Source organism: Caretta caretta, chromosome 4, assembly GCF_965140235.1.
Source record: "Caretta caretta isolate rCarCar2 chromosome 4, rCarCar1.hap1, whole genome shotgun sequence".
Taxonomy (NCBI): domain Eukaryota; kingdom Metazoa; phylum Chordata; order Testudines; family Cheloniidae; genus Caretta; species Caretta caretta.
In genome coordinates this window covers 132,673,622-132,687,128 of record NC_134209.1, presented here as the reverse complement: position 1 = coordinate 132,687,128, position 13,507 = coordinate 132,673,622, and the positions used below count along the sequence as shown (strand labels likewise).

Here is a 13,507-nt window from a genome sequence, read left to right as displayed (position 1 = left end):
TGCAAATTGGTGAGGATTTTTACCAAACCTTTCCCAGGAAGTGGGGTGCAAGGGTTGGGAGGATTTTGGGGGGAAAGACGTGTCCAAACTACGTTTCCCTGTAAACTCAGTTAGAGTTTGGTGGTGGCAGTGGATATTCCAAGGACAAAGGATAAAATTAATTTGTACCTTGGGGAAGTTTTAACCTAAGCTGGTAAAAGTAAGTTTAGGAGGTTTTCATGCAGGTCCCCACATCTGTACCCTAGAGTTCAGAGTGGGGAAGGAACCTTGACAGGAGTGTGGTGAAGCACTGGAATGCGTTACCTAGGGAGGTGGTGGAATCTAATTCCTTTGAAGTTTTAAGGTCAGGCTTGACAAAGCCCTGGCTGGGATGATTTAGTTGGGGATTGGTCCTGCTTTGAGCAGGGGGTTGGACTAGATGACCTCCTGAGGTCCCTTCCAACCCTGATATTCTATGATTCTGTGTTTATTGTTTTCCACTAATCTGGTGGCAGATAATTCCTCTTGTAAGGAGTCAAGCTATAGCACACTGGGCTGTATATTCCTCCAAGGGAGAGGAGAGCTTCTCTTTGTTTGGTATAATTTACCTATTCTGAATTTACCTTTTGTTCATATAGCCCTCTGTCCTGCAACGGATCTCGATGAGCTGTGGATCCTTGCACCTGTGCAGTGCCCCACTGATTATAATGGATCTGTGCACTGGATTGCAAGAGGGAGGCTTGGCACTGTAAACTCTTCCAGGGGCAGACCTGTCTTAGTCTGAATTTAAGGTACCTAACACACTGTTGGGCACTGTGAGGGAGTTCGGAGACGCAACTGCTTAACTCACCTTCGTTTTAAATGGGAGCTGGTGCTCAACTGCCTTTTGTGCCTTGGGAAATCTGCTCCAGTATAAATAATAAACATGTACAGCAATTATGTAGTGCCTGTACCTCAATGGGCACGGCGTAGCTAGTTTGCTCAGACTTACTGGGAAAATTCACCTCTGGGTTGAGATGAACCACAAAATGTTTCGGTTTCTAACAGAATGAACGTGCCCAAGTTCTAATCTAAGGGGATGGAGCTAGAGTGGCAGTAGGGAGCATTGCTCATGCTCATTAGGATAATGAAGTAAGTATTTATGTCTTAATCCTGATTCTTGTCCGTTAGGCTGATCTTCCTGCCTATGAAAAGTAGCGATGACTCTCCACGGCAGAGTTCAGCGCCCTGGTTTTGACCCGACCCAGCCCAGCCCAGCCCAGCCCATTATGCCTGTGCACAATGCTGAACACATGAGGACTCCCGCTGGCCTTTCACGGGACTATGCGAGTGCTTGATGCGATGCCCAGAGCTCAACGCTGGGTTAGCTCAAGGTCCAAACCCAGTTCTCAGGGTTCCTGTGGGGTGTTGGGACTGGTGCACCGCTTCATCCCATGGAACAGCGGTTAAGTTGCCTTAGGGTAGGTGGCAATCTAGTGTTTCACCCTGGCCCATTAAACAGCCAAGCGCCTCTCCCAAAGTTCAGGGCTGTGGCAAGCTGCGTATTTGCCCCCTGCTCACAACGCTAGGGCAGGGGTGGCCAAGCTGAGCCTGAGAAGGAGCCAAAATTTACCAATGTACATTGCGAAAGAGCCACAGTAATACGTCAGCATTCCCCCGCCCCACTCCGCTCCATTCCCAGGGCCTCCTACCCACGGATCAGCACCTCCCCTCCCTCCCGATCAGCTGTTTTGTGGTGTGCAGGAAACTCTGGGGAAGGGGGAGGAGCGAGGGCATGGCAGGCTCAGAGGAGGGGGCAGGAAGGGGTGGAGTGGGGGCAGGGCCTGGGGCAGAGCCAGGGGTTGAGCAGTGAGTGCCCCCCTGGCACATTGGAAAGTTGGCGCCTGTCGCTCCAGCCCCGGAGTCGGTGCCTATGCAGGGAGCCGCATGTTAACGTCTGAAGGGCCACATGTGGCTCCGGAGCCACAGGCCGGCCACCCCTGCGCTAAGGGAAAGGAGGCCGGTGGCACCTTTAAGACTAGCAGATTTATTTGGGCATAAGCTTTTGTGGGTAACCCCCCTCCTCACCCCACTTCTTCAGAGGTGAAAAAAGTGTTTTTTTGTTTTTTTTTACCCACGAAAATCTGTTAGTCTTAAAGGTGCCACCGGCCGCCTCCTTGTTTTCGTGGGAACAGGCTAACACGGCTACCCCCCGATGCTCGGGACAAGGGGGATCTTTCAAAACGTGTCTAAGCACCGGTCCGAGCCCTTGAGTCCGGCCCGGCCAGAGCGCAGCCAGCCCCCCTGAGGCAAGAGGGGGCGGGGGGGGGTGCACTGGCTCGGCCGTGCCGCCGCAGGGAGCGCGGGGCTGCGGCTGGCGCCCCCCCCCCAGCCCCCGGGCTGTCCGCGTGCAGCGGCGAGCTAATAAAGCTATTTTGAAAGTGACCCCGCGGCCCCGGCCCCGGGAGCGAGCGAGCGAGCGCCGCGCCGCGCCGCGCCGCGCCGGGAGCAGCTGTCTGGCTCCGGAATCATGACTGAAGATGACGGATTCCGTGGTGGTGGAGGGTCATGTCAAATTGAGAGATGGAAAAAAGGTCCCCGCTTTGCAGCCTTCCCGCTTTGCAGGGGGGGGGCCCTACTCCTACCCCCCGCCCCCAGGGACTGCCCCCTCTCTCCCCACCCCGGCAGGGCGCCGAGCCCCGGGGGCTGCTTGGCTGGCGGGGGAGGGGAGAGCTGGCCGCGGGCTAACGCTGATGTCTCCTTGTTTCTCCGCAGTGGAAGAATAGGTGGCTGGTGCTGCGCAAACCCTCCCCGGTAGCAGGTAGGTGCCGCCGCGGGCTGTGGGCGGGGGAGTGGGCAGCTCCTCTGGGGAGACAAATCACCCTCCCCCGGGCTCCTGGCAGAAGAGCCAGACCTGGGAGCGCGCCCCGCCGGGGGCCGGGTGTGTGGAGATTAAACCCCGCACCCCAGACACGGGGCTGGGCTGGTTTCTCCTTCTTCCCTCCTTTTCTAGCAGCCAGTCACTTGGCAGGGCGCCGAGCAGCTAGAAATAGCAAGAGAGGATATGGAGGGCGCCCCAAAGTGGAACTGAAAGAGAGAAGGGGAAAGGCAACGGGTTAGCGCGGGGACCTGGCGGGCTTCGTGGTTCCTCCCCTCGAGGGCTGGCTGGCTGGCTGGCTGGCTCGCTTTAACCTCTTGGGGGTCACTGCCGGCTCCAAGCTGGTGCAGCGGCGCGGGACTCTCTCTTTTCAAGTTCCCACATCTCATCTGTTCGGGGCTGCTTGCTACCCCCTTGGCTCCAACTCGGGTGGAGCCTTTCTGTTCCCTGTTCAACAGCAGCTGGGTTGTTCGATCCATCTGATCTGGGCCTCCTCTCTTGTAATATCTGACCACTTCCGAGGTGGCCTTTTTCCCCTGGTGGAAGGGGTGGTTCCTGAATTGTTAGTGAACTTATTGGGGCAGTTTGAAAATCATGTAGTTGAAGGCTCCCACAGAACTGTGTTGTTATATTTTCAAGTCTGGAAATATTTTTCAGTGTCACATGGACTGCAAAGTCATGTTTTGTCTTGTGCATATGTATGTGAGCCTGCATCACCTGAAAGCTGATTTTGGAATCACTATGAACTATTGGTTGGCTTTGGACTTTAGTTTATATCTTATCTTCTTTAGGGTCCGTTTTTCACATGAGCATGCCTAAAGTTAGGTACATGTATCATTGTTTAAGTAATCTAAATTCTTGTTTTTATTAATATTTACATGCTGATTACGTCTCTATTTAGCACCCAAAGTTTGTTGTTCATAAAGCTAATGTTCAGGCTTCCGAATATGAATTTAGATTCCTGACTTTAGGTACTCAAAGTAGGAAACTAGATTCTTCAGAAAGTGGCAGATCAATAAAACATGAATGCTTATTCTACACTTTAAAATGTATTATTTTTATTATTTAAAATCGACCATGATTGTTGAATGCCCATAAACCAGGGTGCTCTTGCTTTGATGTGTTTTTAGTTTTCATTTCTTTAAACAGTTCTACGGTAAAGCTCTTCAGCTTCGCATTTGCAGCTGTTTCTGCTAACAGGTGCAAGAATGCAATCCAAAATGTCTGTGAGGCTTTCTGTTAGTTAATGTACAATGCAGTTTTTTCAGCTGTTTTTCACCTCTTTGGAGGGACGCCCATTCTTTGCCCAATTGAGCCCTATAACGGCAACTTGCCAGGCGTCAGAGCGCCACACCTAACATTCATAAAAAACGAGCACATGCAGCTCCTGTTGTTTCGCTTGGAAGTAAGTGTGAGCTATGGAAGTTAAAGCTAATGATCCCTGCTTGAGATTATCTATTTATTTCACTTAAGAGACAGCACAGCATGCTGGGAAGGGAATCTGCACCCTGTAGATGGGGCTGGGGTGCATTTCTGTATCAAGGAGAAAGGAGGTGGTAAATTGCACTAATCTTCCTTATGGGTCCTGATACGTTTGTGAAATGCACTCCCCCAGTGAAACCCTGAGATTGTGATGTTTCATTTTGTTGTATAGATGTTGTCTATTAAAACATCTTTAGGAAGAGGTTAAAACAAAAGGTCACAAAACCAAACATTGAAAACCAAAGGTGGGACACACAATGATTATGCAATAGTAGCTACTGTGAAGCGTTCAGCTAGGAAACCTGAGCTGAGATTAACAATTTGGCAGTGTAGACCACACTGTTTCGTATTTGACTAAGCTGTCAACTACTGTAAGAATTTCATTTATGGTTCGATATGTTCTAATGAACATAAGAACAGCCATACGAGGTCAGACCAATGTAAATCTAGTCCGGTATCCTGTCTTCCGACAGTGACCAGTGCCAGGTGCTTCAGAGGTGTTGAACAGAACAGGACAATTTATAGAATGATCTACCTACCCCTGTCGTCCAGTCCCAGCTTCTAGCAATCAGAGGTTTAGGGACACCCAGAGCATGGGATTACATCCCTGCTGATTTTGGCTAATAGTCATTGATGGACCTATCCTCCATGAATTTATCTAATTTTTTTTTAACCCAATTACACTTTTGGCCTTCACAACATCCCCTGGCAATGAGTTCCAGGTTGACTGTGTGTTGTGTGAAGAAGTACTTCCTTTATTTATTTTAAACTTCCTGCCTATTAATTATATTGGGGACCCCGTTTTGTGTGTTATATGAAGGGGTAAAAAAAACACTTGTTCACTTTCTCCACACCATTCATGATTTTATAAACCTCTATCATATCTTCCCTCAGTTGTCCCTTTTCCAAGCTGAACGGTTTGTCTTCTTAATCTCTGCTTATGTGGAAGCTGTTTCATACTCCATATCATTTTTGTTGCCTTTTCTGTACTTTTGCCAATTCTAATATCTTTTTTGAGACAGGATGACGAGACCTACACACGGTATTCAGGGTGTGGGCTTACAGTGGATTTATATGGTGGCACTATGATATTTGCTGTCTTATTATCAATCCCTTTCCAAATGGTACCTAACGTTCCGTTAGCTTTTTTTGATTGCCAGCGCACACTGAGCGGATGAGCAAACTATCTATGGTGACTCCAAGATCTCTTTCTTTAGTGGTAACAGCTAATTTAGACCCTATCATTTTGTATGTATAGTTGGGATTATGTTTTCCAGTGTGCATTACTTTGCACTTTTCAATATTGAATTTCAAGTGCCATTTTGTTGCCCACTCGCCCAGTTTTGTGAAATCCCTTTGTAACTCTTCACAGTCTGCTTTGAAGTTAACTATCTTTAGTAACTTATTATTGTTTGCAAACCTTGCCCCCTCACTGTTTATCATTTTTTCCAGATCATTTTTGACTCGCACAGGTCCTAGTACAGATCCTTGGGTGACTCCACTATTCACCTCTCTCCACTGTGAAAACTGACCCTTTATTCCTATCTTTTAATCAGTTATGGATCCATGAGAGAACCTTCCTTCCTTGTCCCATGACTGCTTACTTTAAGAGCTTTGGTGAGGGACCTTGCCAAAGGCTTTCTGAAAGTCCAAGTACACTCCATCAAACGGACCACGCTGGTTCACATATTTATGAACCCCTCAAAGAATTCTAGTATGTTGGTGAGGCATGATTTCCTTTACTAGAGCAGTGTTGACTCTTCCCCAACATACTGTGTTCATCTATGTCTCTTATCATGCTGTTCTTTACTATTTGTTTCAACCAATTTGCCTGGTATTGAAGTTAAGGCTTACTGGCCTGTAATTGCCAGTATAGCCTCTGGAGGCTTTTTAAAAAATTGGCGTTACATTAGCTATCCTCTAGTCATCTGGTACAGAGGCTGATTTAAGTGATAAGTTACATGTCATAGTTAGAAGTTCTGAAGGAACTCAAATATGAAACTGCAGAACTCTTGGCTGAATACCATCTGGTCACAATGGTATTCACGATTCACGATGTGACAGAGAGACTGCCGAGACTCATCAAGCCCTCGGATCGCTATCCCTTCCTGCTTCTCCAGATGGGCACCAATGACACTGCCAAGAATGACCTTGAGCAGATCACTGCAGACTACGTGGCTCTGGGAAGAAGGATAAAGGAGTTTGAGGTGCAAGTGGTGTTCTCGTCCATCCTCCCTGTGGAAGGAAAAGGCCTGCGTAAATACTGTCGAATTGTGGAAGTCAACGAATGGCTACACAGATGGTGTTGGAGTGAAGGCTTTGGATTCTTTGATCATGGGATGGTGTTCCAAGAAGGAGGAGTGCTTGGCAGAGATGGGCTCCACCTAACGAAGAGAGAGAAGAGCATCTTTGCAAGCAGGCTGGCTAACCTAGTGAGGAGGGCTTTAAACTAGGTTCACCGGGGGAAGGAGACCAAAGCCCAGAGGTAAGTGGGGATGTGGGATACTGGGAGGAAGCACAAGCAGGAGAGCGCAAAAGGGGAGGCTCCTCCCTCATACTAAGAAAGCAGGACAAACAGCAAGTTATCTCAAGTGCCTATAAACAAATGCAAGAAGCCTGGGAAACAAGCAGGGAGAACTGGAAGTCCTGGCACAGTCAAGGAATTATGATGTGATTGGAATAACAGAGACTTGGTGGGATACCTCACATGATTGGAGTACTGTCATGGATGGATATAAACTGTTCAGGAAGGACAGGCAGGGCAGAAAAGTTGAGGGAGTTGCATTGTATGTAAGAGAGCAGTATGACTGCTCAGAGCTCCGGTATGAAACTGCAGAAAAACCTGAGAGTCTCTGGATTAAGTTTAGAAGTGTGAGCTACAAGGGTGATGGAAAGTATAGGGGACAATTTCCTGGTGCAAGTGCTGGAGGAACCAACTAGGGGCAGAGCTCTTCTTGACCTGCTGCTCACAAACCGGGAAGAATTAGTAAGGGAAGCAAAAGTGGATGGGAACCTGGGAGGCAGTGACCATGAGATGGTCGAGTTCAGGATCCTGACACAAGGAAGAAAGGAGAGCAGCAGAATACGGACCCTGGACTTCAGAAAAGCAGACTTTGACTCCCTCAGGGAACTGATGGGCAGGATCCCCTGGGAGAATAACATGAGGGGGGAAAGGATTCCAGGAGAGCTGGCTGTATTTTAAAGAATCCTTATTGAGGTTACGGGGACAAACCATCCCGATGTGTAGAAAGAATTGTAAATATGGCAGGTGACCAGCTTGGCTTAACAGTGAAATCCTTGCTGATCTTAAACACAAAAAAGAAGCTTACAAGAAGTGGAAGATTGGACAAATGACCAGGGAAGAGTATAAAAATATTGCTCGGGCATGCAGGAGTGAAATCAGGAAGGCCAAATCACACCTGGAGTTGCAGCTAGCAAGAGATGTTAAGAGTAACAAGAAGGGTTTCTTCAGGTATGTTAGCAACAAGAAGAAAGTCAAGGAAAGTGTGGGCCCCTTACTGAATGGGGTAGGCAACCTAGTTGACAGATGATGTGGAAAAAGAGGGTCAGTTCCCAGACTGCTGCACTGGGCAGCACAGCATGGGGAGGAGGTGACCAGCCCTCTGTGAAGAAAGAAGTGGTTCGGGACTATTTAGAAAAGCTGGATGAGCCCAAGTCCATGGGGCCGGATTGCGCTGCATTCGAGAGTGCTAAAGGAGTTGGTGTATGTGATTGCAGAGCCATTGGCCATTATCTTTGAAAACTCACGGCGATCGGGGGAGGTCCCGGATGACTGGAAAAAGGCTAATGTTGTGCCCATCTTTAAAAAAGGGAAGGAGGAGGATCCGGGGAACTACAGGCCAGTCAGCCTCACCTCGGTCCCTGGAAAAATCATGGAGCAGGTCCTCAAGGAACCAATTCTGAAGCACTTAGAGGAGAGGAAAGTGATCAGGAACAGTCAGCATGGATTCACCAAGGGCAAGTCATGCCTGACTAATCTAATTGCCTTCTATGATGAGATACTGGCTCTGTTGATGAGGGGAAAGCAGTGGACATGTTGTTCCTTGACTTTAGCAAAGCTTTTGCAATGGTCTCCCACAGTATTCTTGCCAGCAAGTTAAAAAAGTATGGGCTAGATGAATGGACTACAAGGTGGATAGAAAGCTGGCTAGATTGTCGGGCTCAACGGGTAGTGATCAATGGCTCCATGTCTAGTTGGCAGCCGGTATCAAGTGGAGTGCCCCAAGGGTCGGTCCTGGGACTGGTTTTGTTCAGTATCTTCATTAATGATCTGGAGAATGGCGTGGATTGCATCCTCAGCAAGTTTGCAGATGACACTAAACTGGAAGGAGAGGTAGATACTCTGGAGGGTAGGGATAGGATACAGAGGACCCTTGACAAATTAGAGGATTGGGCCAAAAGAAATCTGATGAGGTTCAACAAGGACAAGTGCAGAGTCCTGCACTTAGGACGGAAGAATCTCATGCACTGCTACAGACTAGGGACCGAGTGGCTAGGCAAGAGTTCTGCAGAAAAGGACCTAGGGGTTACAGTGGATGGGAAGCTGGATATGAGTCAACAGTGTGCCCTTGTTGCCAAGAAGGCCAATGGCATTTTGGGCTGTATAAGTTGGGGCATTGCCAGCAGATCGAGGGACGTGATTGTTCCCCTCTATTCGACATTGGTGAGGCCTCATCTGGAGTACTGTGTCCAGTTTTGGGTCCCACACTACAAGAAGGATGTGGAAAAATTGAAAAACATCCAGCGGAGGGCAACAAAAATGATCAGGGGTCTGGAGCACATGACTTATGAGGAGAGGCTGAGGGTACTGGGATTGTTTAGTCTGCGGAAGAGAAGAATGAGGGGGGATTTGATAGCTGCTTTCAACTACCTGAAATGGAGTTCCAAAGAGGATGGATCTAGACTGTTCTCAGTGGTAGCAGATGAGAGAATGAGGAGTAATGGTCTCAAGTTACAGTGGGGGAGGTTCAGGTTGGATATTAGGAAAAACTTTTTCATAGGTGGGTGGTGAAACACTGGAATGCGTTACCTAGGGAGGTGGTGGAATCTCCTTCCTTTGAAGTTTTTAAGGTCAGGCTTGACAAATCCCTGGCTGGGATGGGGATTGGTCCTGCTTCGAGCAGAGGGTTGGACTAGATGACCTCCTGAGGTCCCTTCTATCCCTGATAGTCTATGATTCTGTGGTCCTGGTGATTTATTGCTGTTCACTTTATCAGTTTGTTCCCAAATGTCCTCTGTTGACAACTCAACCTGGGACAGGTCCTCAATTTGTCACCTGAAAAGAATGGCTGAGGGAGGTGTGGGAATCTGATGCAAAGAATTCATTTAGCTTCTCTGTAACAACCCTGTCTTCCTTGAGTGCTGCTTTAGCAACTTGATCATTCAGTAGCCCCACTGATTGCTTGGCAGGCTTCCTGCTTCTCATGTACTTACCATTTTTTTGGTGTTACATTTTGTGTCTTTTGCTAATTGTTCTTCAAATTTCTTTTTGGGCTGCTTAATTATCCTTCTGCATTTGACTTGCCAGAATTTATTCTCCTTTCTGTTTTCCCCAGAAGGCTTTGACTTCCAATTTTAAAAGATGTCTTTTTGTCTCTCACTGTCTCTTTTACTCTGTTTAGTCATGATGGCATTTTCAGCTCAGGATCTGGAGGCCCTGCCCAGCTTCAGAGTCTGAGCTCCTGTCTAGGCCGCAACATCTGCCCAGCTATTTTCGCATGGTAGTGTGAGACCTGCTAGCATGAGTCTGTGGAACCAGATGGGGAGGCTCTTGCCCCGATGCAGTGTAGACATACCCTCTCTCTCTCTCTCGTGCTTCACAAAAATCTGAGAAAGATCTTGCTTTTGTTTCTTTGCACAATGGGAAACTTTTTAAAATCTCAAAATTTTTCACAGGTTGGGACAATAGTGTGTGTGTGTGTGTGTGTGTTTGTGTGTCCCGCCAGCTCTAGGTAGAAATGTACTTAAGAAAAAAAGCTGAGTGTCTCACATAGTCATTGTCTTCATGAGCTGTCTCCAAATACCACAAGAATTATGATTAAAATAATGGAAGTTGACAACATGGCAACTATAATACTTCTTAATAACAGTGGCCCCCATCTTGCAATCTGATAGCACAGACAAATCCTGGACACTTTTAACCCTGGAACTAGTGTCTTATGGGGGTCAACAGGACTGCATGCAGGTTTAGGAGTCTGCCCAGGAGAATCGGATTGCAGGATTGGGGTTTGTTTCCATTTCCACCCCAGAGAGTGTTGGGACAAACTGCTGCCAATTTTACATTTTGTAAACCTGAAGAATTTACAAAATTTAAAACCAAAACAAATGTTTCTATGATATTAAGAAGATCCACTAGATTTTTTTTAAACAAAGAAATATCCCCCTGAAGTGTTTATAATTCAAACATTGCAGTGTTCTGCTAGAACTCAAAAACAGTGACGCTGACCATGAACAAAATGGTTACTACTGGCTCATCCGTTTTCACTGTCCAAACTGAAATAAATGCAAATAATAAATGAATGATATGGTCCTAACCTTGCAGCCCTCACTCAGGCAACGTTCCTAATGAAGTCAATGGAAATTTAGTCTGAGAAACGGGGGAGTGACAAATTGAATCTCATAAGTAGGGAAAAGTAAATTTTTTTAAAAAAAGAATCCTTTTCATTTTCATCAACTATGGTGTTACAGTCTTGCTCACTTTTGGTTTTTATTGTGAGATTGATCATATTGGGTGTTTTTCTTGAACCCTTAGGTCCTGGAATCATATGATTACAACTCATCCTTTAATAAAGGAGTACTTGTGGCACCTTAGAGACTAACAAATGCATCCGATGAAGTGAGCTGTAGCTCACGAAAGCTTATGCTCAAATAAATTTGTTAGTCTCTAAGGTGCCACAAGTACTCCTTTTCTTTTTGCGAATACAGACTAACACGGCTGCTACTCTAAAACAACTCATTCTTTCTCTTTTCTTTTTCATTTTCTTTTTCTTTTTTAAAGTATATTTCATGGTTGTGGAGAAAAAGCTTGGAAGTGTTATTCAAGTGAAGCCTAACATTTCAGAAACCAGAAAGCAAACAAAAATAATCCCACATTTATTATATTTAAAATCTCATGATTGGAGGCCTAATTCATGAATTTTGACTGCATGGAGTTGACAACAGTGGTGTTATTTGTAACATAGATAAGGAATGTTGTAGGGATTTTTACACTATCAAGTTAAAAACATGTTTTTCATTAAATTTAGAGTATCACAAAGATGACTTAATATGAGACAACAGTACTTTTACTACTGATGTCAACACTAGCTCTTTTAATATTTAATACCTTAATTTTAGGAAATTAAGGAAATTGCTGGCTATGACATGAAGCACATGGAAAACCATATGCATGTCTATAATGCATACAAAATGCGTACGTTAATGTGCGTTAATCCTAGGGTCATGAAATTCAGTTGAGTTAGGCCCTGGACCTGCACTTTACAATGCATAGATGGGCTGATGTGCCTATAAAAAGCCCCCTTGATGTCTGTGGGGCTGCAAGCAAGTGTAACTGCCCACTTGCACATTATAAATTACAGCAGTGGTTAGCCCTGCAAGGAGTTGATGCCTTTGTGTGATGAGTCATCATGAGCCTGAGTCTGATGAGTCATCTGAGGTAATTACTTGGGAGTCCTAGGGATCCAGCGAATCCACAAGCAGGAGTCTAATCAGGTGACCCCAAGATAGCTAGCTAGGCTCCTAATGAAAGCAGACACTCAATGTCACTAAATTGTCAGGGATACTCCCTGCTGCCTGGTAGCTCTGATGCAGTGCTCCTGACCCTGCTTGTGCCTGTTCCAGCTCCAGTCATAGCTGGCCATCCCATTGTCCTGACGCTATGCCATTGCCATACCCAGGGTATAATCTAGACTGGTGAGTAGCTGTATCACCTGTGCTCTCTAACCTGTGGTGTCTTTTACACTGCTTTCTGGTGTTGCCTCCACTTCTGGACTGCTCATCCATAGCTGGGAATGACTTACATGCACTTTTCAGAGTAGCAGCCATGTTAATCTGTATTCGCAAAAAGAAAAGGAGTACTTGTGGCACCTTAGAGACTAACCAATTTATTTGAGCCTAAGCTTTCATGAGCTACAGCTCACTTCATCGGATGCATTCACTGGAAAATACAGTGAGGAGATTTATATACACACGGAACACAAAAAAATGGGTGTTTATCATGCACACTGTAAGGAGAGTGAACAACAGACTGGACTTCTACATAGAGTGCTTCCGCCGACGTGCACGGGATGAAATTGTGGAAAAGCAGCATCACTTGCCCCATAACCTCAGCTGTGCAGAACACAATGCCATCCACAGCCTCAGAAACAACTCTGACATCATAATCAAAAAGGCTGACAAAGGAGGTGCTGTTGTCATCATGAATAGGTCGGAATATGAACAAGAGGCTGCTCGGCAGCTCTCCAGCACCACTTTCTACAAGCCATTACCCTCCGATCCCAATGAGGGTTACCAAAAGAAACTACAGCATTTGCTCAAGAAACTCCCTGAAAAAGCACAAGAACAAATCCGCACAGACACATCCCTGGAACCCCGACCTGGGGTATACTATCTGCTACCCAAGATCCATAAACCTGGAAATCCTGGGCGCCCCATCATCTCAGGCATTGGCACCCTGACAGCAGGATTGTCTGGCTATGTAGACTCCCTCCTCAGGCCCTACTCTACCAGCACTCCCAGCTATCTTCGAGACACCACTGACTTTCTGAGGAAACTTCAATCCATCGGTGATCTTCCTGATAACACCATCCTGGCCACTATGGATGTAGAAGCCCTCTACACCAACATTCCACACAAAGATGGACTACAAGCCGTCAGGAACGCTATCCCCGATAATGTCACGACAAACCTGGTGGCTGTACTTTGTGACTTTGTCCTTACCCATAACTATTTTACATTTGGGGACAATGTATACCTTCAAATCAGCGGCACTGTTATGGGTACCCACATGGCCCCACAGCATGCCAACATTTTTATTGCTGACTTAGAACAACGCTTCCTCAGCTCTCGTCCCCTAATGCCCCTACTCTACTTGCGCTACACTGATGACATCTTCATCATCTGGACCCATGGAAAAGAAGCCCTTGAGGAATTCCACCAGGATTTCAACAA

The 13,507-nt window shown here is 46.5% G+C and overlaps 1 protein-coding gene across 2 annotated transcripts in view; it reads left to right on the top strand.

Moving 5' to 3' along the window:
• The first annotated feature begins 2,348 nt into the window (after nucleotides 1-2,348).
• The window catches only part of DOK7 (docking protein 7), a 112,045-nt gene continuing 100,886 nt past the window's right edge, over nucleotides 2,349-13,507 (top strand). For both annotated transcript variants that reach the window (XR_012668210.1, XM_048849030.2), the window contains exons 1-2: nucleotides 2,349-2,552; nucleotides 2,734-2,779. Coding sequence is in view for 1 of the 2 variants with exons in the window: in XM_048849030.2 (XP_048704987.2) it covers nucleotides 2,499-2,552; nucleotides 2,734-2,779 (100 nt within the window). In the remaining variant the exon portion in view is untranslated. The remainder of the gene's footprint in view (nucleotides 2,553-2,733; nucleotides 2,780-13,507) is intronic.